The sequence below is a fragment of the Amphiprion ocellaris genome, chromosome 23 (assembly GCF_022539595.1).
Source record: "Amphiprion ocellaris isolate individual 3 ecotype Okinawa chromosome 23, ASM2253959v1, whole genome shotgun sequence".
Classification (NCBI taxonomy): Eukaryota; Metazoa; Chordata; class Actinopteri; family Pomacentridae; genus Amphiprion; species Amphiprion ocellaris.
The window spans coordinates 8,764,651-8,788,540 of NC_072788.1; the positions used below are offsets into that span (position 1 = coordinate 8,764,651).

The window sequence follows — 23,890 nt, forward strand, 5'->3', positions numbered from 1 at the left end:
ACAACTTCCGGGTTTTATTGGAAAAATTGGCGGTTTGTGTTTCACAGCTCCCGATTCTAAAGTTTGAGAAATTAACTCAGCCAGTTGAAACTACATGTAACTACAACCTGGTTGGATCTTATTACGCTGAATTTAGCTGCTTCTCGGCGGTCTTCTGCTATTTTTATCCCGTTTTGTTATATGTAAGTTGACGAACACAGAACAATCTAGGAAGCTAGTGGGAAGTTAGCTAGCAGGGAGGGTAGCTGGCTAACTATTTTCATCTCGGAATAATGGCGACAGTGCTGCAGAAGAAGAATGGACAGTATCTGTGGTTTGCTCTTCTCGGGCTGGGATTTCAAGCGGACATTACAACGTCGTCCTTCGCCGGCAAAGCCAACGTTACCGTTAAACACATTAACGTGGGGCCGTAAGTGGACAGAGTTGACATGTTCTTACATTGCAGTATTGGCGAACTGTGCTGTGTTGGACTATTTATTTAACTACTACATTCACAGAATTATTCTTGTACTGAATTATTATAATACACTGGAGAAAAGAAACCAGAGGAGGAGGGTCTGTAATCTTCAGTCCACTTATCCAGATCATGGTAATATTGGATTTTCAGTAAAAAAGCAATTCTCTTGTAGGTTTTTGAAGACATTTCACCTCTCATCCAAGAAGTTTTTTCAGTTCGTGGATGGGAGTTAAAATCTTGAAGAACCTAGAAAAGAAATCCAGTTTCTTTTTTTAACTGAAGCTCCTAGATTAAACTGAAATAAAATCCCCTCAAAAAGAAGATAAGCTAGAGCTTTATTCATCCTGAGGGAAATTTTGTGCCAGATATTGCTCAGAAAAATGACAGTAACGTGAGAATAAATCCAGTGCTTAATAGCAATAAGATATGAGCACAATACATTACTAAAAGTAAATATAAGTAAGCTAAGGTGAAAACAGGATCAGAAAGTAAGAAGTCATACCGGCAATGTAGGGAGTATGATTATCACCAGGTTATCACCAGGTTATCACCAGATTCTCACCTGATTCTCACCTGATTCTCACCTGATTATCACCTGTCTCCATGAGCTGCATCGCCACATTGTGTGCCATTGCACTCTTTGTTTACGTTTATACTTCGTATGATCTGCAATCTGCTTGATCTGTGACCTGCAAAATGTTTCCTAACAAGCATCATGGCATATGGAAGGCTTGCGGGTCAAGCATGTTAGAGCTTCTTTTGACACAGGATGACCCATACGGACTTTTCTTAGAAGCACGTGTCATCAATACATTTTCACCCTTCTAAACGATTACCGGCATTATTTTTTAACCTCTGTATTTATATATTTTAGATGCATATTAAAAATATGTGAAGACATAGTAGAAAGAGTCTACACTTCATTATATTTTCCAACACTTGTTGCTTTAAGTATTAGTCGAATAAATGGTTCTTTATTCCCAACAGGAATATGTTTGACAAACCAAACAAAGATGCCTTCTACATCGTGACCCATTTCTTGCTGGAGAAACTCAACCCGACTCGATTTCACGAGGCATACAGGTAAAGTTAGACACCTGTTATTTCTGTATAAGTAGGTCTATGAAGTCCTGTTGTGATGAGTATCAGTGGTTAATCTTTTCATGCCTGTTTTGGGTTAGACACTGCTGGCCTGTTTTGAATCACAAAGCAGATGCTGAGTTCCGCAAAATTACCTGTGCTTGGCTTCGAGAAATAATGGTAAGAATCTAAATGTGATAATATGTTTTCCCTTTGCTGTAGATTTTGTTTGAAATGTTTTTGGGGGACACATTAGGCTGTGATGTCCACCCAGGGAATTTTGAACATCAAGCATTTAATTTTCTGCACTCTGGTGAAATTTTACGCTCAAATTTCTATGTGTCAATGTATAACGATAACTTCAGGCCAACATAAGTCAGTCTGGGCAGAATTTTCTTTAGTTGCATGTCATCCATCTCTTCACACATTGCCTGTGCCTGACACTTGTTTACTACCCAACGCAAACATTTGTATACTATGCTACTGCTGATAATCGTCCATTTAACTGCTTCTAGGATGAAGCTGTGAATGCTGGATCTAAAGTGGTGGCGTCATTGTTTCTCTCACCTGGAGGCCCCAAGTTTACCAGCTTGATGCTTCATTTGACCAATCATGTCATGCTGCAGGAAATGAAGACATTCACCACAGGTACATTTTATTTCAGTACTGATAACCAGTATTGGTGATCTGACTACAGTCTGGAAGTGTAGAGTGACGCATCATTGGACATGTTTTTTTTATCCTATTTATTTTAATTTGGTATGCAGCTCTGGCTTGTAAAAAAAAATCTATTGAATAATTTTGAATCTTGTCATTGTTAGATGACAGTTGGATTCCTGAGGATGCAGCGACGCCTGCTTCCACCTTGGATATGGCAGTTAAGAGATTCAGTCTGATCCGTACGAGGTTTTTGAAAACTGCGGTGGATCAGGATCGTTTTCTTCACGAGTACCAGAGACGAGCCCAGTAAGTCCTTGATCGTCTCTACTGACAGCTGGACAGAGTTCTTACGTTATATTTACATTAGTTGAGGCAAGCTGTAGATGCTTTTCTCCCAAAATATCAGTTGTGTTTCATAAATGCAACAAAAATAAAATCACTTGTAAATGTAAGATTTTGTGATCAAAACTTCTCATTCTCTCATTTACTGTTTCAACAGTTGTAAAAGTTGCTGCTGAATATAATGGTGTGCATTTTCTATATTTATGTTTTAATCTTCTGCTTATGTTGAGACATAAGAGCTCGAATACACAGTTGTTTATTTTAAATAGTACTTTATTGATTAATTGTGTTTTCACAGTACTGTGAGAGCATTAATATGGAGACAGTATCTGTATTTAATTTCCAAACCTGTTAGCCATGGCCTGTTATTTTTAGAATGTAATTTTTGTATTTGTCCTCTTTCTGTTACTGCTTCTTCTGGTCGTGTTCTGTCCTCTTGAGCATTTTTTTCCAGAAGTGTTTCATTTTCATTTTAGATCAGCATTCTTGGTGTTGCATGTTTCATTGACTGCTTGTTTCAAGCCCCCCCACCTGTTTCACGTGAACTAATTGGTAAGGCCGTGGTTAACGACGCCAGTTGGTCACTGCTGGGAGGCTTAACAACCAGTAGCTCTGTTTTTGCAGCAGACTTTCTGATTTGTCAAAGCAGGACAAGCACAGGTGAAAGACATTTTCTTAATGATGACTGGGAGCCATGAAGTGTTGCAGTAATACGTGATGAAGAGATGAACAGTAGCAGAACAAGTGGTCACCAAAAAGGAATGCAGTCCTCCTCAATATTCTTAATGTGTTTTCCAGCGATGGCACAACAGTTTGTTTTATGGACTTTCACAGGACAGTGGGTTTCAACTGCCTGTGGCATTTTTTAAATAAAGTTTTGTCTTTTGTTTATCCTCTTGTGAAGGCTTCTGGTGAAGTCTATGAGGGACATCAGAGCAGATGGTGCCAAGTATGATGAGCTACTTAAGTATGTATAACGTTTTTTCTTTCTTTCTTTTTTGAACAAAAAAAAAGTCTTGATAGCTTAAACTGATCTGAGACGCACTGAACAAATGGGGCTTTGTGTTTTCAGGCGTCACAGCAGTGATTCTACACAAGAGGGAGATTCTCCAGCTGAGAAGATTAAAAAGGTTTGCAATGCTGTGTTTGTGGAACTGCTAAATGTGAAATATGATTTGTGAATTTGTATTAATGAGACAAAACAGGGAAAACGCGATGTGTCTCTAAATCAATTTATACTATTGACAAGTTCTTGTATGACCAGTGTTGGGGGCAGCTTGTGAAATACTACAATAGAAATGATTTTTTTTTGAGTCCCTTTTATGTTTGCTCACAAGAGTACTTTGTTGTCGTAGGTGCAGTTGTTGTGGTCGACCATTGATGGAATGCTGTCGACGATCAAAGAGGACAAGAATGCAGTGGAAAGTGTTTTGAAGGGGGATGCAGATCAATACATTTTGGACGGGATGGATGGAGTCCTCAGAATTCCTCGTTGTCTGCTGGAGAGAATTGAAAAGCTTCCACATCAGGTGAGCGTGTAGATAATGGGGTAATTCATTTTGCTACTCTGGGAATTCTGTACATAAGACAAAGGATTGCTCTCTTGATTTTTGCGCCTGTACTTGAATGTCCCTTTTAAAAGTGTTACCAGTCACATTTTATCTGTGTATGTTTTTCCAGTTAAGTTCAGGGAATGTGTATGAAGGCGGCCAGCTGAACCTCCTGTGTGTGATGGAGCTGATGAACTATGCATCACAGCTTCTGAAAGAAGAACGTTTCCAGGTCTCTCATGCCCCCAAAGCCCAGGTCAGTCCTCAGCAACTACAGCAGAAATGTCATCAGATGGCCCGGATGCTGCAGGACCTTCACCTCATCAGGTATTTGGTTAAGCAATAGCAGCTGGAAGAGAATGTAGTCGGCACCAAATGGTTTTGCTTTCTCTAACTGAAACTACCAAATAAAGAGTTGTTATCCTTGCATTTCTCCAACTCTCAGGCAGAAGATTTCTAAGGAAGAAATTCCTGAAGTCAGGAATGCCATCAGAGAGCTGGAGGCAGACTGGGAGAAGAAGTGGATGGAGACTGTGAAAGAAACTCCCCTCGTCTCTTTTCTGAATGAAGATCCTGTGAGTGATAGCATAACTACAATGCATATGCACCTGTGAAGACATGAGTTATATGAAGCTACAAGTGAACAGTCAGTCTTGCTGTCAATACATGCTGCAGCTACACATAGACTGTACAAATGCATGTACATACAACTGGGATGTACTACTTTGTCATAATATCGTGCCTTAAGCTTTCCATGTTGCCCATAAATTCAATTCAATTCAATTCAATTTTATTTATATAGCGCCAATTACAGTCAAATTGTCTCGAGACGCTTTACAGAACCCATATGCCTGACCCCCAGAGCAAGCCAAAAGGCGACAGTGGCAAGGAAAACACCCTTTTAACAGGGAAAAAAACCTCGAGCAGAACCCGGCTCTAATGTGGGGGGACCCATCTGCCTGCTGGCCGGGCGGGTTGAGAGGGACAGAAGAGGTAGAAAGGTAGAGATAGAGGGATAGAAGTAGAGGGGTAGAGGTAGAGAGGTAGAGATAGAGGGATACAGATAGAGGGGTAGAGATAGAGAGGTGGGGGGTGGGACACAAGGACCATAAAACACAGCCACACATCTGAAGCATCCAGCATCCAGCTCTGGGACCAGGGACACTCGGAGAAAGGACACAGAAAGAAACAGAGTGAATGTAATGCAATAATGGTATATATAGTAAATACATAGGTAGTTAGAGAAGGGCTCAGTGCATCAAGAGAGGTCCCCCAGCAGCCTATAGGCCTATAGCAGCATAACTAGGGGCAAACTAAAGGGACGTCAAGAGGGGAAGTCAGTTGTGCAAATGAAAACACCAGCTCACCCCGTCAGGGTCCCCCAGTCAGCCCTAACTATAAGCTTTGTCGAAAAGGAAGGTTTTAAGCCTGGTCTTAAAAATAGAGAGGGTGTCCGCCTCCCGAACCCAAACTGGGAGCTGGTTCCACAGGAGAGGTGCCTGATAACTGAAGGCTCTGCCTCCCATTCTACTTTTAGAGATTCTAGGAACAACAAGTAAGCCTGCAGTTTGAGAGCGAAGAGTTCTGCTAGGATAATATGGTACTATCAGGTCTTTAAGATATGATGGAGATTGGTTGTTAAGAGCTTTATATGTCAGAAGAAGGATTTTGAATTCTATTCTAGATTTAACAGGAAGCCAATGAAGAGAAACCAATATAGGAGAAATATGATCTCTCTTGCTAACTCCCGTCAGTACTCTGGCTGCAGCGTTTTGGATCAGCTGTAGATATTTCAGAGAGCTATTGGGACAACCTGATAATAAGGAATTACAGTAGTCAAGCCTAGAAGTAACAAATGCATGGACTAGTTTTTCTGCATCACTCTGAGACAGGATGTTCCTGATTTTCACAATATTTCTCAGGTGGAAAAAGGAAGTCCTACAGATTTGTTTTATGTGCGAGTTAAAGGACATGTCCTGGTCAAAGATAACACCGAGGTTCCTCACAGTAGTACTGGAGGCCAATGTAATGCCATCCAGAGTAACTATATGCTTTGAAAGCAATTCTCTAAGATGTTTGGGGCCAAATACAATGACTTCAGTCTTGTCTGAATTTAGTAGTAAGAAATTATAGGTCATCCAGGTCTTTATGTCCTTAAGACAATCTTGCAGTCTAGCTAGCTGATTAGTTTCATTTGGCTTCATAGATAAATACAATTGAGTGTCGTCAGCATAACAATGGAAATTAATACAGTGCTTCCTAATAATGTTGCCTAAGGGAAGCATGTATAATGTGAACAGTATTGGTCCTAAGACAGAACCCTGAGGAACTCCATGATTAACCCTAGTATGCTCAGAAGAGTCATTGTTGACATGCACAAATTGGAACCTGTCTGATAAGTAGGATTTAAACCAGTCCAGTGCTGTCCCTTTAATGCCAATAGAATGTTCTAGTCGCTGTAATAAAAGTTTGTGGTCGATTGTATCGAATGCTGCACTAAGGTCCAATAAAATAAGTATAGAGACCAGTCCATTATCTGACGCTATGAGAAGGTCATTAGTAACTTTCACCAGAGCTGTTTCTGTGCTATGATGCACTCTGAAGCCTGACTGAAACTCTTCAAACAAGCTATTCCTTTGTAAATGTTCACATAATTGATTTGCAACTGTTCTTTCCAGAATTTTGGAGAGAAATGGGAGGTTGGAAATTGGTCTATAGTTGGCTAAAACATCTGGATCTAGAGTGGGCTTTTTAAGTAAAGGTTTGATTACAGCAACCTTAAAAGCCTGTGGTACATAACCTGTTACTAGAGAGAGATTAATCAGATCTAACATTGAGGAATTAATTAAAGGTAAAGCCTCCTTGAACAGTCTAGTTGGGATAGGATCTAAAAGACATGTTGATGGTTTGGATGTAGAAACTATTGAAATGAGTTCAGAGAGATGTATGGGGGTGAAAAATTCTAAATATCCATCTGGTCTTACAGCCAATTCTAAAGCATCTGTACTCGATGATACATCTGTGACATTTGCAGGAAGGGCCAGAGTAATTTTTTCTCTAATCGTAATAATTTTATTTGTAAAGAAGCTCATGAAGTTGTTACTGCTCAAAGCTAAAGGAATACAAGGTTCAACAGAGCTCTGACTCTTTGTCAGCCTGGCTACAGTGCTGAAAAGAAACCTGGGGTTGTTCTTGTTTTCCTCTATTAAAGATGAATAATATGTTGTCCTGGCATTACGAAGAGCTTTTTTATAAATTACTAGACTATTTTTCCAAGCTACATAAACTTCCTCTAAATTAGTGGAATACCACTTCCTTTCCAGCTTTCGGGACGCCTGCTTTAAAGTCCGCAGCTGGGAATTATACCAAGGAGCAGGTCCTCTCTGAGATAGAACTTTCTTTTTTACAGGTGCAACACTATCAAGTGTTGTACGCAGTGAGGCTGCAGCATTATTAACAATATAATCCACTTCTGTGGGGGTAAAATTATAATATTTCCCTTCCATTATATCAGTAAGTGGTGCTGGACTAAATAGAGAGGGTATTATTTCCTTAAATTTAGTCACCGAATTGTGAGACAGACATCTACTGTAATGATATTTATTCTTAACTCCTATACAATCTATTGTTGTAAATTGAAATGTTATCATAAAATGGTCAGAAAGAAGAGGGTTCCGGGGAAGTACTGTTAACTGTTTGATTTCTATGCCATAAGTCAGAACGAGGTCAAGGGTATGATTAAAACTATGAGTTGGTTTATTTACATGTTGAGAAAACCCAATTGAGTCTAATATTGAATATCCATTAGTCTGTAATTTGAGATGAGCTGGGATCTGACATTCAGATCCATTTCTAGCATATTATATAGTATAGCAGTGTAGACACTGCAGTGTACCTGCAGTTAAACTTTACAGAGTGCCAGTAAAAAATCACATTGAAAGCTCCTCCAATTGGCTTGTGACTTTATCAACATGGTTCATACATAGCAGTTGCTTCTTCCAGCAGGATAATGCCTCCTACCACAGTGCTACAAATGTTCAGGGATGGTTTGAGGAACGTTGCAAAGAGTTAAAGATTAGGAATAATAGGTGGTTTAAATGTTGTGGCTGAGTGGTGTATTTCAAATTAAGCTAATTTTGCTTTCTTTGCAGGATTTTTTTTTTTTACTTGATGTTGCCTGAGCTGTTTTTTTTCTCTTCTGTTTTTAGGCTCTTGGCTTCCTCTCTCCAATGGCTCCACTGTGTTTTGAACCAGCAGCTGAAGCTAGTTACAGAAGTAGCATCTTCTCCCAGTACCCGGCTAAACTTCTTGGTGAGCAGCATCAGATTCTAATACAGTCCACGTGTGAAGTCAGTTTTGGTTTGTAACCGAAGTTTGTACTTTTATTTCCCAGAAGAGAAGCCTGCAGAGGGTAAATCACAGGAGGGTGTACATCCCAGTTGCTCTGTCAGGAGGTAATAACAGCTGTAAGCCTAATGACATTATGAACTGGGATAGTGTTTAGTTTTAAGTGTGTGTGGTGGTTGGGTTCTGATGGGGGGCAGATACCTGGGCAGGTCTAAGCAGTAATCTGTCCACCACTAGTCCTCCCTACAGCATCACTGCTCTCTGATGACCGTGGTGAATTGAGAGAAATCGCCACGGACAGATACGGAGCAGACATTTTGTTTCTGTATAACAATACTAAGTTGGACTGAAATGTAGCATAAATGAGCACAAAGTGTTTTAAGACCACTGAGTAATACTCTCATGGACTGATAATGAAACTTTTAAATCTTGTGAAGACCTGGAACATGTGCATTAGACTGGCAGTGTCATTGTATATAAATCTAATTTTAAAATACATAAGTAAACTACAAATTCATTATTGTATGTCAAAAGAAATGGTGCAGCTTCATTAAAGTTTTCCATGGTAGAATCCTCAGTTTACTCATGTTCTTGAGACTTTCAAGTGATTTCATCCATCCATTAATTGGATTTGAAGACATGCAGAGTCACATGCCATCTTTGCTTTAGGATTAGCACTTAGCTAAGGCCCCAAAACAAGCTAATAGCTACGGTAAAAGTACTCTGTGTTGGTTTCACTCTACCTGTGTACAGAATGTATTTCAAATGACAAAATGTTGTCTCTTGGAAATAGTTCCTTCCTTGCAACAGCTGAGAGGCCTGGAAGTCCTGTTGCGACCATGGAAGCACCACGAGCAAACACATCTCTCGACTGGCTTTTTGACACGCCTCCATCCCCTCCTGTTAGGGCTCCACCTGTACAACCACCACAGGTGAGTGTTCTCAGCTTTTGTTTTATGTTACTTTTTTTTGTTTTTTGGATTAACTCCACCTGTTGAACTAGTGTATCTGATGAATCTGTACTTGTTTATTAGGCCAGTGTGAAAAAGAGCAGCAATGTTCATGAGAAAGTGGCTCCCGTTAAGACCAAGGCTCAGATAATTGACTTGGAATGTGACAACCTTGCTGATCAGGTATTGTAAACACTGTAATAGAAGAGAAATACTTTATTAATTGCTGAGGGGAAATTTGGTTGCTACAGCAGAAAGAGTAAAATTCCCACCACCATAAATAGTTGCAATTTATTTTTATTTCTCACGTTCATACATTAATGTGAGATAAAAAGAGATGAGTCTAATGTAACTGACTGATTCCTGTCTAATGTGTGTGTATTTTAGTTTGCAGATGCTATAGCTACAACCAGTCCATCAGAGGACAGCGTTAAAGGTTCGGAGTTGGAGGGCCTTCTGAGCTCTCTTCAAAGAGATCCTTTCTCTACTAGAAAACAGCTGCCGCGTACTCCTGAAAGCTTGAGTAAGTTATAAGCCATTTTCCTCCAGTGTTCATGTCTTTTAAATCTGAATTCTGTGTGAACAATAAGGAAAAAATACCATTTATAGAAAATGTTAAGATAAATGTTTAAACTGGGATTCCTCCACAATATGAAAAAGTCGGTTTCCACTCCATTGCATCTCTTCTGGGGTCTAAAATATAATTTTCTTCTCAAACAGTGATCATACAAGTTGAGCAGTCAATGTATATCACTTTGTAGGCTGTCTGAATATTTGACCTGTGCAGCGATTTTTATTTTTTTTATCAGAAAAGTAAATAGACTGTCTTCTCTTTGTAAGGACACTATAGCTTTATGCCTGTTAGGTATTGTTTCCATGGACAACATAAACAAGACCAAACTGATCCTAAGAAAATGAACTTTTTCTGCTTTTTTTTCCTTCTAAAAGACACAAATATTGGGAACAATACTTTCCCAGTATGTAAAGGGAAAATAGCAGGTTTAGGTAGCAATGGTCCTATGGGCAGAGATATCATTGACATACATAATTAGAATGGAACATTCATGTTAACTGTTGGATTTTAAAACTGTTTATTTACTTGAACAGGTAGCTGTTTGCACTTGGAAGTCAAATACTTGTGGAAAAGAATCACATTTGTAAATGTCAAAATTGTGAAGGAACCCTCTGATAATGGTGTTGTAATGCATTATGTTGGGAAATTGACACAGTTCTTCCCTGTTTTCTTCAGTTCTGGATGTGAAAAGCTCCTGGAGAAAGGCTGTGGAGGAAGACAACGCTAAGAAAATCCAGCAGTCAGCTGACTTTGACGGCAGCATAATGAGGCGCCTCAGTCCCCTCCCTGAACCCTGCAGTTTGCTGCTGAGCCCCGACGCCGCCTCGCATAACGTCTCCTGCAGCGTCACCCCTGCTGTGATGCTCCACGGAGGCCCCCATGCTGACAGACAGGGGGCTTTACTCAAGTCCAGTTTTTCATGGGACACTTTTAACGCAGAGCCCTTGGACAGTCTGAGCGGCAGCAGCTCGGTCCAGTTCTCCCTCCAACACGAAACTCTCCCTGAAATGCCGAGTTGCGACAGTCTGCTGAGCCTTGACGATGAAACTGTAGATATGAGGAGTGAAGATGAGGAGTTGCTGATCCCATTGCTGAAAATTGAATCGACTCAGTCACCGTTGACCACACGTCATCGTCAGGCCTCACTGATGGAAAAGACACCCGAGTGTCTTGTGTCTGATTACAAGGGGTCGGACAGAGACTGGCTGATGGAACCTGCAACAACACAACCCACAGACAAGGTCTTCTCACTGGATCTAGATGCTCTGGAGACACACTCGCCTCCAAAGAAGCAGGAGTACAGCCTCCCCAAACTCATCACATTCTCCCCAATAGATGACATGAAGTGTTAACGATTCTTACCAACTATTCTGCTGCCTCTTAAGTTGTCTGTTGTGATTTTATTAATACTTGTATATAGCTGGAAAGTGACTTACATTTCATGCACTGGTAGTTTTCTGTGTTTATTGATTTAAATTAATAGACTGAACATGAACTGCTTGAATAAAATTAAAAGGTGAACTAGTGATCGACCGATACGGGTTTTTCAGGACCGATACCGATTATTAGTAATTAGAGGAGGCCGATAACAATATTTGGAGCCGATATTCATTTGCAGTAAAAGTGTAAAAATTGGTGTAAAAAATTTGGAATAATGCAACACTGAACTTTGTTTAAATGCCTAAAGCATGTTTATTTAATGTATCAACACACTTGACCTAAAATTGCAGGAAAAAATACAAAGTCCGAGTAGGAAAAAGTTAGATTTTTTAAAAATTTTTATCGTGGACACCATAAGCACGTGTAATGAATCCTTTTCAGAACTTATTCTGTAAATATAAATTGTTTGCGTCATAAAATAATGTGCAAATTTAGCAGTCAACACAGTTGTATGCCACTATTTGCATTAAAATGCAGGAAATTTTTAGGAGCTTTTGCACAACTATTTACAAAATCATCAGGAGTCACAATAAAATTTTACATAAATGAATTTGTGCCACTCCAAAAAACTTTTTCTGTCCACCACAGTCTGCAATGGCAGAAACAATAGCAACGGGCTTTAGGACCATGGGGAGAATCTGGAGTCCTGGTGTTCTCCATTGCTAGAATATGTTTATTATTATATTACATCTGAAGCAAAGTCTTCATTTTCTGTGCATCTTGTGTCTTCTCTGTCTGGCAGAGGAGGGTGATTTGTGGCCAAAGCCAGTGAAGGATGTGCTGCTCTCTGAGCAGAGCTGGGAGCTGCTCTCCCAAAGAGTTAAAACTAACAGTGTATTACAGTGGTTGTGTGAAAATGGAACAATGTCTAGCTGTTGTTGGGAAAGACCAATTTTTCAAGTAAATTCAGTACTTTTTTGCCTTGTGAACACTAGCTGTCTGTTCATTAAGTTCACACGCCGCTTAGACTTCGAGTTATTTAGGATTTTGAGAACTGCAGAACCAGTAACATCTTCTAAGTCATTACTTATAGCATATCCTTATATAAAAAAAAAAGTCTTTTTGTTTGTTTTTGTCCACCCACTTAGGCATCATCTTCGATGTTATTGTGGAACCACCAAGTGTGGGTTCAATGACTGATGAACATGGACACCAGCGGCCAGTTGCCTTTTTGGCATACAGGTAAGACAGTCTTGCAAAATTTAGGGGTCAACCAGTATGGCTATTTCAGAGCCAACACATTATTAAAGTTAATCAACAAGACTGAAAAGTGATTCACATAACAAGTTGATGACCTTTCAAAATTTAGCGATAAACCCAAGTAATCTAAAGAATCTCATGGATTCCCTTTGAGCAACACTTAACAGCAAATACTTTGTATGATCTGCGATCTGCATGATCTGTGACCTGCAAAATGTTTCCTAACAAGCATCATGGCACAGTTGTTTTATTTTAAATAGTACTTTATTGATTAATTGTGTTTTCACAGTACTGTGAGAGCATTAATATGGAGACAGTATCTGTATTTAATTCCCAAACCTGTTAGCCATGGCCTGTTATTTTTAGAATGTAATTTTTGTATTTGGACTGATAATGAAACTTTTAAATCTTGTGAAGACCTGGAACATGTGCATTAGACTGGCAGTGTCATTGTATATAAATCTAATTTTAAAATGCATAAGTAAACTACAAATTCATTATTGTATGTCAAAAGAAATGGTGCAGCTTCATTAAAGTTTTCCATGGTAGAATCCTCCGTTTACTCATGTTCTTGAGACTTTCAAGTGATTTCATCCATTAATTGGATTTGAAGACATGCAGGGTCACATGCCATCTTTGCTTTTTTTTTGTCAATGTTTTTGTTATTTTGTTTCTCACTTTTGTCATTTTTTGTCTCGTTTTTGTCATTTGTCCATTTTTTTTGTTACTTTGTAACTTTTTTGTCTTTTTTTTGTTTTGTCATTTTGTTTCTCACTTTTGTCATTTTTTGTCTCCTTTGTGTCATTTGTGCAATTTTTTCTCGTGTTTGTCATTTGTCCATTTTTTTTGTTGCTTTGTAACTTTTTTGTCTTTTTTTTGTTTATCATTTTGTTTCTCTCTTTTGTCGTTTTGTCTCATTTTTCAAATATTTTGTCTTGTTTTTGTTTTTTGTCTGATTTTTGTCATATTGATCATAAAGTAAAATACTATACTGTTCAGTTCCAGATACCTGTGACTAAATGTTGTGTTCCTTTGTAGACACTCTGTGATCTGTAAGTTTTAATGTGTAAATGATACCGAGGCATAATGTTGTTGAAATTGAATTTATTTTTCTTAAAAAAATTCAGGTTGTTCATCATGTTTTGTAAAAAGATAATTCCTTAAATGTGAGTATTTTTTGCATGAAAACAAAGGAAAACTTTGGAGTTGTTGTTGTGATTTATAGGTTATTGTGGTATGATTCAACTGGTCCGACCCTGAATGTGGAGCCTGAATTAAAATGTGTTTGACACCCCTGATCTAAAAGGATCAAGGTGTGTAATAGTAGATAAGGAGGAGAGCATTCAGTCTGATGTGTGACTTTGTATCTGCAGAACTGGAGGAAGCGTTGAAGCTGCACGACGCACCGAATGTTGAGAATGAAAGCAGTAAAAGAAAAGTAAGTCTTTCCATGTTTTCATACACACAGACACAACTGGTTTTTTTTTTAAAATACAAAGGATCTGATTCAATTTCCACAGTTTTTTCCGTTCACTGATTTTCATTTGTTCACGGTTTTATCTCAAGCTGCCGACTGATGAAAACGGACACCAGTATGGTTTAATACACAGCAGAGGGAGCAGTCAAGGAGTTTCTCAGCAAACCACTCAAAACAAACGCCTCAAGACATAAAGCTGCCTGGGAACAAACACTTGATCTTTATCAGGAAAGAACTGATAAAGGACCGTATACTCTCTGGAAAAGGAATAAAAGGTGCCTTAGCATGAAATCTAATGAAAAAAATCTTAATATACTGTATATCTATGAGATTGCAGTGTCTTCTCAGGTATTGTTTTTAAATTACTCTTAGGAATCAAGCTACTTATTGAGCATATTAACATGTGTATTATGACTTGGTGCAGGTTATTATGCAACTTATTAATCTACACAACTTGTATTTAAATTTTTGCCAATATTCATGTGATTTTTTTTTATTGAATTACAATTTTAGTACATAAAGCATGTATGTCAAAATATGCCATGGTGCCTTTATGTGAATTTAGCCTTAAAATGCAGCTTTAATTGTTATAAAGCATGAAATACATGTGTTAAACAAATGCCACTGAAATAAATCAATATATGTATGTAATACCTAGTTGATTTAAAATGAAATTTTAGACAATTGTTCACTCAAATGCATGGGAGATATGAAAGCATACACCTGTACTGTATCTGTTTCACTCAACCAAACATTAACACAAGTCTGCAGTTGTTTACCAAAGTTCAGTAACAGAAACTTACAGAGCGCCAGAAGGGACATGGAGGAAAAAAAAACGGGAAGAATCCCGAGAAACTTTTGCGAGATCTCGTAAAAGTTTCTGTAAAAAGTTCATGCTATGGTGATAGCATGAATGTTTTACATTTTCCATAAATTTCACCCAAAAGTTGAATAACTTCTTGTAAGTAGTGTATGTAGATACGTCATGTAAGCACACTTCAATAATATATCTGCTGCAGTAGTGCAGTTTATCTACCTAGCTCTGTGTGACAGTAAAAAAACATGTTGCTGATATGTTTAAGACTAAGAATCTGGTTGAAACGCACAACTGATTATCTGTCACAATGTGTGTAACAGAAATGTGCACTAAACACTGAATGAAGTCTCCGTAGATTACAGACAAAAAAACGCATCTCTCATCACAAATTTCTTTTTATTCACCCAAAGTGCATAAGCAAAAATACAAAACAGATGAAGTTAAATAAAAAGTAATGTAATTTACAAAAAATAAGATTTTTTTTTCTATAAAAGGCAGAAGTAGTGGACAATACAGTTTATTTCTGGGACAGTCGCTCCAGTACCGACACCATGCGTCCCATCAGTCCAACCAAGGTGTTTGAATTTCCATCTGTCCTCTGGATGTTGTGGAGCATGGCAGTGATCAGGTCTTGGTGTCTTCTGATCTGTTCCTAGAACCGTTCCTCTGACCTCTCCAGATACTGCAGCAGATCCACAGTAGCATCCTGCTTCCCTTTTCCTGCATAAAAGCACCCAAAAAGTATTAGTTGTTAGCAATTACTTTCTATATTCATAAACACAGTTAACTTAAAGTAAATAAATCTTACTTGATTTAGTCTGTAGAGAGGATGACGGCGTGGATGAGCTGCAGGATTGGACTGGTGAGCTGCAGACTAGTGGTCCTGGCAACTGGACATCATTCAAGGCCGACAACTAAATAAAATGAACAAGAAATGTTGTTGATAGCATCTGTATTACAAATCATTTTCTCCATTAACTGATTAATTATTGCTTTGTCCATACTGTGATGGATGGATGGAGGAGGTTCCTCCAAGTCCTGGTGCTGCGGAAAGAATCATCAGGTGGGATTGCTCGCACCTGGAAGGAAGTGGGTGTGGCCCCTGGAAGGAAGTGGGTGTGGCCCCTGGGCTGGGACTGCAAAGCACTGCTCAGGGCAGTCAGTCTCTCTCTGGCTTCCCACCTGGCTGGATCTCCCACACCTCGTGTTAGTTTGTTCTTTTTCTTCTGTTTAGAGGAATATGTTTGGTTCATCTTCTGTTCAGTGGACTATGTTTGATTGAGTCTTAACTCTTTGTTTTGTTATATTCATTTATTTGTTAAACTTTAAACTTGATATTCTATTCAGTACAGTCTCCTCATGTTTTGTTCGTTGCCACAGAACGTAACACATACAATGTTAGAAAGTGTCACAAAAAATACCTATATTAATTTCCAACAGCTCTAAATGCTTTGTTTTGAGGCACAACTGAAAACCACCAAAAAAACCTGAATATAAGAAATCAATGCATTGAATTTCCACATCTGAAACCTCAAGAACAATCAGCATTTTACCTTGAAATTATCTGCAGGTTGCCAGTGCTTTTTACTTCATTGTGTTAATTTGATCATTTAAATCAGTTTTAGACTTCAATTAATGATAATGTTAGCAAAGAGTTCACTGGTTCTTAATAATAAAGGATTAGATTTATATATATTTAAAGCTAAAACTCTGTAATGGTCCGTCAGTTGCATTGTTGCCAATTCCTCAGTAAGGAAAGTAGCTGTTGGTTGTCCTAAAAGTCGCTAGAAGTTACGTCATTGCCTAATTTGCATAATTTCCCGTTCGCATGAAATTGTAATCAACGTTGTAGGAGAGACAAAAAGTGAGTATAAAACACCCAAAATATGTTTCTGAACGAGAGGCTAAATGCAGTGATTTATTTTAGTATGACAGTGAAGAAACATTTTCATTTACGGGATCTGCAGCGGGGGCTGCACAGTGGCGTAGTGGTTAGCACTTTCGCCTTGCAGCAAGAAGGTCCCTGGTTCGCGTCCCGGCTTTCCCGGGATCTTTCTGCATGGAGTTTGCATGTTCTCCCTGTGCATGCGTGGGTTCTCTCCGGGTACTCCGGCTTCCTCCCACAGTCCAAAAATATGCTGAGGTTAATTGATTATTCTAAATTGCCCGTAGGTGTGAATGTGAGAGTGCTTGTTTGTCTTTGTATGTGGCCCTGCGACAGACTGGCGACCTGTCTAGGGTGTCCCCTGCCTTCACCTGAGTCAGCTGGGATAGGCTCCAGCCCCCCCGCGACCCTAGTGAGGATTAAGCGGTGTATAGATAATGGATGGATGGATGGGATCTGCAGCGACTTTGCGCATGCGCGATTCATCTGCCGTCTGGCCGCGGAGCGATGTGGGTCTCCTCTAATCAGACAGTGGGATGCTGTGGGGTTACTGGACTGACTGTAAAAACGTGCCATATGATGAAATAATGTAAAGGAGGCCGTGAAAAACACTATGGTAAGGTTTTCTTTGAAAAAAAAATCATCATGAATTTTGGCTCAAAAAAACGCCTTACTATACTATGTCGAAAAAAAATGCCATTTTTCAACATGTTGTAAAAACGTGCCATATGATGAAATAATGTAAAGGGGGCCGTGAAAAACACTCCAGAAAGGTTTTCTTTGAAAAAAAAAATCATCATGAATTTTGGCGCAAAAAAACGCCAAAGTATACTATGTCGAAAAAAAATGCCATTTTTCAACATGTTGTAAAAACGTGCTATATGATGAAATAATGTAAAGGACAGCGTGAAAAACACTATGGTAAGGTTTTCTTTGAAAAAAAAAAATCATCATGAATTTTGGCTCAAAAAAACGCCATAGTATACTATGTCGAAAAAAAATGCCATTTTTCAACATATTGTAAAAACGTGCCATATGATGAAATAACGTAAAGTAGGCCGTGAAAAACACTATGCTAATGTTTTCTTTGAAAAAAAAATCATCATGAATTCTGGCGCAAAAAAATGCCAGAGTATACTATGTCGAAAAAAAAAAGCCATTTTTCAACATGTTGTAAAAACGTGCCATATGATGAAATAATGTAAAGGGGGCCATGAAAAACACTCCAGAAAGGTTTTCTTTGAAAAAAAAAAATCATCATGAATTTTGGCGCAAAAAAACGCCATAGTATACTATGTCAAAAAAAAAGCCATTTTTCAACATGTTGTAAATACGTGCCATATGATGAAATAACGTAAAGTAGGCCGTGAAAAACACTATGCTAATATTTTCTTTGAAAAAAAAATCATCATGAATTTTGGCGCAAAAAAATGCCAGAGTATACTACGTCGAGAAAAAAAAAAAGCCATTTTTCAACATGTTGTAAAAACGTGCCATATGATGAAATAATGTAAAGGGGGCCGTGAAAAACACTCCAGAAAGGTTTTCTTTGAAAAAAAAAATCATCATGAATTTTGGCGCAAAAAAAGCGCCATAGTATACTATGTCGAAAAAAAAATGCCATTTTTCAACATGTTGTAAAAACGTGCCATATGATGAAATAATGTAAAGGAGGCCGTGAAAAACACTCCAGAAAGGTTTTCTTTGAAAAAAAAAATCATGAATTTTGGCGCAAAAAAGCGCCATAGTATACTATGTCGAAAAAAAATGCCATTTTTCAACATGTTGTAAAAACGTGCCATATGATGAAATAATGTAAAGGAGGCCGTGAAAAACACTCCAGAAAGGTTTTCTTTGAAAAACAAAATCATGAATTTTGGCGCAAAAAAACGCCATATATACTATGTCGAAAAAAAATGCCATTTTTCAACATATTGTAAAAACGTGTCATATGATGAAATAACGTAAAGTAGGCCGTGAAAAACACTATGCTAATGTTTTCTTTGAAAAAAAAATCATCATGAATTTTGGCGCAAAAAAAACGCCTTACTATACTATGTCGAAAAAAAAAAGCCATTTTTCAACATGTTGTAAAAACGTGCCATATGATGAAATAATGTAAAGGAGGCCGTGAAAAACACTCCAGAAAGGTTTTCTTTGAAAAAAAAAATCATGAATTTTGGCGCAAAAAAACGCCATATATACTATGTCGAAAAAAAATGCCATTTTTCAACATGTTGTAAAAACGTGCCATATGATGAAATAATGTGAAGGAGGCCGTGAAAAACACTATGGTAAGGTTTTCTTTGAAAAAAAAAAAATCATGAATTTTGGCGCAAAAAAACGCCACAGTATACTATGTCGAAAAAAAAATGCCATTTTTCAACATATTGTAAAAACGTGCCATATGATGAAATAACGTAAAGTAGGCCGTGAAAAACACTATGCTAATGTTTTCTTTGAAAAAAAAAAAATCATCATGAATTTTGGCGCAAAAAAATGCCATAGTGTGCTTTGGGACGAGGAGGAGCTCACAGCGCCACCTGCTGCTCGGTGAGGACAGTAACTGCAGAACGATCCGAGCTTTCATGTCAGACAGGGGCGGATCCAGATTAATTTTAGTGGGGGGGCACAGGGGGGTACAACAGATATTTTGGTGGGGGGCACCGAAAAGTTGTAAGAAAAAATGAAAGCCACTACCGACCTCTCGTTTTTACAAAGTATTTTTCATGTTTTCTTTTTGGCTCTTTAACTCAATAGGAAAGCTCTATATGACCTTTTCATTTTGGACTGTTAACATTCAAATTATGATGAACTTTTTTCCTTGTTTATGTGAATTACAGCATCGTTAGCTGCAACATCTGCCTGTTCTGTAAAACTGGTAGCTCAACGACAGTATCCTAAGCGCAATTAAGTGACAAATATTGTGCAAGAACAGCACTATATACAACCCTGTCAATTTCCACTTCTTAGAATGTTTACTGCCAATTATCACACATAAAACAAGAAATAATATTCTGTACTATTAGCAATCAGTTCTCAGATGTAAACCATAAACATCATAGGGTTCTGTATGCAAATCAGTCTAAATCAAAATGAGTACTACCCAATACACAGTGAATAAATATTCTCTGAAAGTCGGGTTATTGTTGTTTATCAGCACAATACAAAAAGATTCATGTTAGACATATTTCAGTTAAGACTCTGGAATATCATGATTTATGTAAATTTACCTCAATAATATGAATGTTCAGGTTAAAATTGTGCAGTGACATTTATTATGTAAGTTTAGCTGATTCAAGTTTATCATTATTATAATATGTAGGGTCAGACCCTACAGTACTGAGATTAAGAAATCAAATATTCTATAAAATGTAAATACACTGAACTAATTTGGATATATTTAAGTGAGACTCTACAATATTATTTGACACAAATCTATCTAAATCAAAATTTTAATCATTTTTACTCCAAATATTTACTGGACTGATTTAAACATTAAAGTCACTCCTTTCTAATCCTCTGCTGTACGTTCAAACCTGAGACCTTAAATAGAAACACACAAGTATCTGTTTGTAGGAACTTCTGCAGAGTCCTGGTTCCAGAACATGATGATAGAATTATAGACAAACTTTAACAAAAGCTGCCTGAGAGTTTACAGGTTTTTATGTTAGATTTCTTCAGTAATTTAATGAGCGTTATCAGCAAAAATCAAGTGATCATTTGATGAACTTCATTTCCTAAAACATCCAGAATTGGAGCTCATATCTTTGGCAGCTGTAAAGTTTCTGCTCCTTCAAAGTTCACAACACAATGAATGAATTCCTAAAACACTCTCAGTGCTGGAGAGCGTTTGATGCTGAAGCAGTGACCAGTTTTTCTGTGTCTTCTCTGGAGATGCACAATGAGGGACGTCTGCAGCGACTGAGAAAGAGTCTCACCACATCCTGACATGAGGAAAAAGACTTTATTGAAGACTACAATGAGAAAAACTATCAGACAGCAGACGGCTGCATTCAAGGTGAGCTCTGAACATCTAATCTGGAACAGGAATTCAATAACGGCAGCATGAGCTTCATTTCAGTCTGTAGCTGCTGAATTCATGGATGAATCATCTGGCACTAGAGAGGAAGACCATCAAACATCCACGTCAGTTGATGGAGGTCCAAGAGTCTCACCCAACAAACAACCTACAGAGTGAAGACCTCGAATCTGATTGGACGGCCTCTTATTCAGCCACATGTGTGAACAAATGCCTCTAAGCTGATTTGTTTTCTAAAATAAATCTAGTTTGAGTCCTAATCTATACCTGTGTGTTTGCTTCTTTACACCGCTGTTAATAGTTTAGGCTGTTAGATTGTTCCAGATAAGACAAGTACAAGATTCTTCAGAGCTGTTCTACCACGAGCCTGACAGGAAGAACTCCAACAGCTACTGAATGTTCCTGTGGTTCCCTCAAGGCTACAGGAGGAGCCCTACGAGGACGAGCCGGTCCACCTGATGGTGGCCAGTCGCTGCGGTTCAAAGCCAACACCGACTACATGGACTTCTACTGGACCACACGGAGGCCTTCAAACCGGACCAACAAGTTCAGCGACTCCGTGACTCGTGGGTCTGAGGACGCCGCCGAGCCTCGGTCCAGCCGGCCTCCTGTCTGGGTGTTTGAGTGCTGAGAGGTTTGTGGATACATGTGAACATATCTGTGTTGAAACAGCAGCTTTTGACTCAGTAACGCCGGGAAAAACCAAGAGCTCCTTTATTTGTGACTTCCACTAAAAAAAACTGATGAAAATAAGTTTTCCAGGGTTCTGACTGATAACAGATTATTAAATAATGAAAATAATCGTTTAAATATTCGTTTAAACAATCCTTTTAGGTCTACATTTCCTTTACACTGACTTCTTGGTATTTTGGGTGGAATATATCATTAAGCCCAATGTTCAAGGGTTCTTCTGGGAATATACCATTAAACCAACCTTTTAGGTAAATGTTCCAGGATGTTGGGTAGAATATACCATCAGATCAACCTTTTAGGTCTACATTGGAAGATTTTAGAGTAGAATATTACTCCAAACCATCCTTTAGGGCTACATTTAAGGTGGAATACTCCTTTACACCAAGATTTTTTGGTCTACATTGGAAGATTTTAGGTGGAATATTCCTTTGAATGAACTTTTTAAGTTTATGTTCAAGGATGTTGGGTGGAATATACCATCAGACCAACCTCCGAGGTCTACAGTAGTGCATTTTAGGTGGAATATACCATTAAACTCACCTTTTAGATCTACATTGGAGGATTTTAGGTGGAATTTTCTTCCAAACCGTCTTTTAGTCTACATTTAAGGATGTTTAGGATGGTATATTCTTCCAAACCAACTTCTCAGGTCTACATTTCAGGTGGAATATTCCTCCATACTAACTTTTTTGGTCTACATTGAAGGATTTTTTCTAAACCACCCTTTCGGGTCTATATTTGAGGTTTTAGGTGGAATATTCCTTTTAACCAGCCCCTCAGGTCTCTTTGAGGATTTTGGATGGAATACTCGGTTAAACCAACATTTTAGGTGCATGTCCAAGGATTTTTGGTGGAATGTTCCTTTAAGGTGGATGTGTGAGGACCTTGTAGATGGAATACTTCCTGAAACCAACCTTTTAGGTCAACATTCAAAGATTTAAGGTGAAATATTCCTTTAAATCAACCTAAATTTCATGTTTTGATCATTATCAAGTGAGAAACCTCAATCCAGACTCCTCATAATGACGTTTGAGATTTATGCTGCTGTTATTTGTTTAGCCCAGACTAAATGACAGAAATCCACAATTGTAATTTTATTTCAGGACTCGGTTATTAAATGTCAAAACAATCCATGTGACTCTAAAAACTCAACAGCTTTACAAACTCTAAGATTAAACTCTCCACAAGGATCCAAAACAAGTTGGACTTCTACATGAGAGCTTTAATTATTCTTCATCTACTTCCTGAAAAGTTTGGTCAATAAAAAAGACAAAAACTAATATTTTCAGCTGAACTAAAGACAGACTTTGTGATTTTTCTGCTCACATGTTGTGTTGTTGTAAACTTACTCTTTCAAATAAATAGCCGCCTAACCCCCTGGAAACTAGCGTTTGTCCTGTTTTTGTGTTGCTCCTCAGCGACCCTAGACAGCTTGGTCCTAATGTTTTTTGAGCAACACACCATACTATAACGTTTTTACAATGATGGTTCTACTATGGAACCAGTTTGACATGTTCAGGTGTTCTTTGTGTGAAAACTCAGAGATTTCAGGTATCAGAAGGTGGTTTTCAACTTTCTTTGCTAACTTTCTGCTTCAACTTTAAACCAAATTTCCTTGACTAACCCAGCCCTCTGGACTTCCAGTAAGCTGCGTTCCTATTGGCTGTCCAGGTGGCTGCTTGGTGTTATCAGGAACACCTGAGCAGCTCAGTGTCTTCCTGCTTTATTTAGCTGCAGACAAACATTTCCTCTGCTTCTTTCACCACTGAACCGGGTTTTGCTCCATTGCTTTAATTTGTTCTTTAGGCGTTGGCTTGCAGCTTCCAGCAGTAAAATCATCTTTAATGTGTTTCTTGGTGTGTTTTAGGGCTTTGTACTGGATAGTTGTCTTGGTAAATGTGGTTCTTTAGCCACAGTCAGCACATGGTGCTAATGTTTGCAGTGATTAGTGGATTTGGTGCAGCTGAGTTGTGTCTTTATCTTGGCTGTAGTGAGTCTTTAGAGGTTTTTGGTCAGACACATTCTGTATTCTTGTTTGTTAACCAGCGTTGGTTGTCCAGAAGGTAAGAGTTCCTGTCCTGATTCTCTGTTCTCAGAGGTTCTCTGGTAGGCTGTAGGAGACTTTAGCATTTAGGTTGTACTAGTTTGGTTTTTGTACAGTTTCATTTGGAGGACTATCTTGAGGCCCCTCCATGTGGTTTAGTGAGGTTTTCTGCAACAGTTCTACAAAGCAACCTGCAGCAGAAGAGCCTTTGAGAGTTTTTAGGAAGTTCTGGAGACCAGACTTTAGAGCAGCAGAAACATTTGTCAGCAGTTTGAGCAGGAGAAGGTGAGCTTCAGAGTAGAAATGAGATGGAAACCTTCTTGACCCGTGTG

General features: G+C 38.4%; 1 protein-coding gene and 1 non-coding gene across 4 annotated transcripts; both read left to right on the plus strand.

Annotated features, from left to right (window-relative positions):
* On the plus strand, nucleotides 1–14,728 carry LOC111567539 (HAUS augmin-like complex subunit 6). 3 transcript variants are annotated; one of them, XM_023268727.3, is made up of 18 exons: nucleotides 2–409; nucleotides 1,445–1,540; nucleotides 1,639–1,717; nucleotides 2,053–2,185; nucleotides 2,359–2,503; nucleotides 3,444–3,506; nucleotides 3,612–3,669; nucleotides 3,895–4,068; nucleotides 4,220–4,416; nucleotides 4,535–4,664; nucleotides 8,298–8,400; nucleotides 8,483–8,543; nucleotides 9,230–9,368; nucleotides 9,471–9,569; nucleotides 9,774–9,909; nucleotides 10,636–12,582; nucleotides 13,974–14,038; nucleotides 14,167–14,728. In XM_023268727.3, the coding sequence occupies exons 1-16, from the start codon at nucleotides 273–275 to the stop codon at nucleotides 11,310–11,312; spliced, it is 2,427 nt and encodes an 808-aa protein (XP_023124495.2). In that variant the 5' UTR covers nucleotides 2–272; the 3' UTR covers nucleotides 11,313–12,582; nucleotides 13,974–14,038; nucleotides 14,167–14,728. The 3 variants fall into 3 exon arrangements, with proteins under 3 accessions (XP_023124496.2, XP_023124495.2, XP_054863616.1); XM_055007641.1 differs by having other exon boundaries at nucleotides 2–182; XM_023268728.3 differs by lacking the exon at nucleotides 9,471–9,569 and having other exon boundaries at nucleotides 1–409.
* Nucleotides 8,624–8,754, plus strand: LOC111567547 (small Cajal body-specific RNA 8). The gene has a single exon (XR_002746072.1). It is a non-coding gene; the product is annotated as a small Cajal body-specific RNA 8 (non-coding RNA).
* Nucleotides 14,729–23,890: the final 9,162 nt, after the last annotated feature.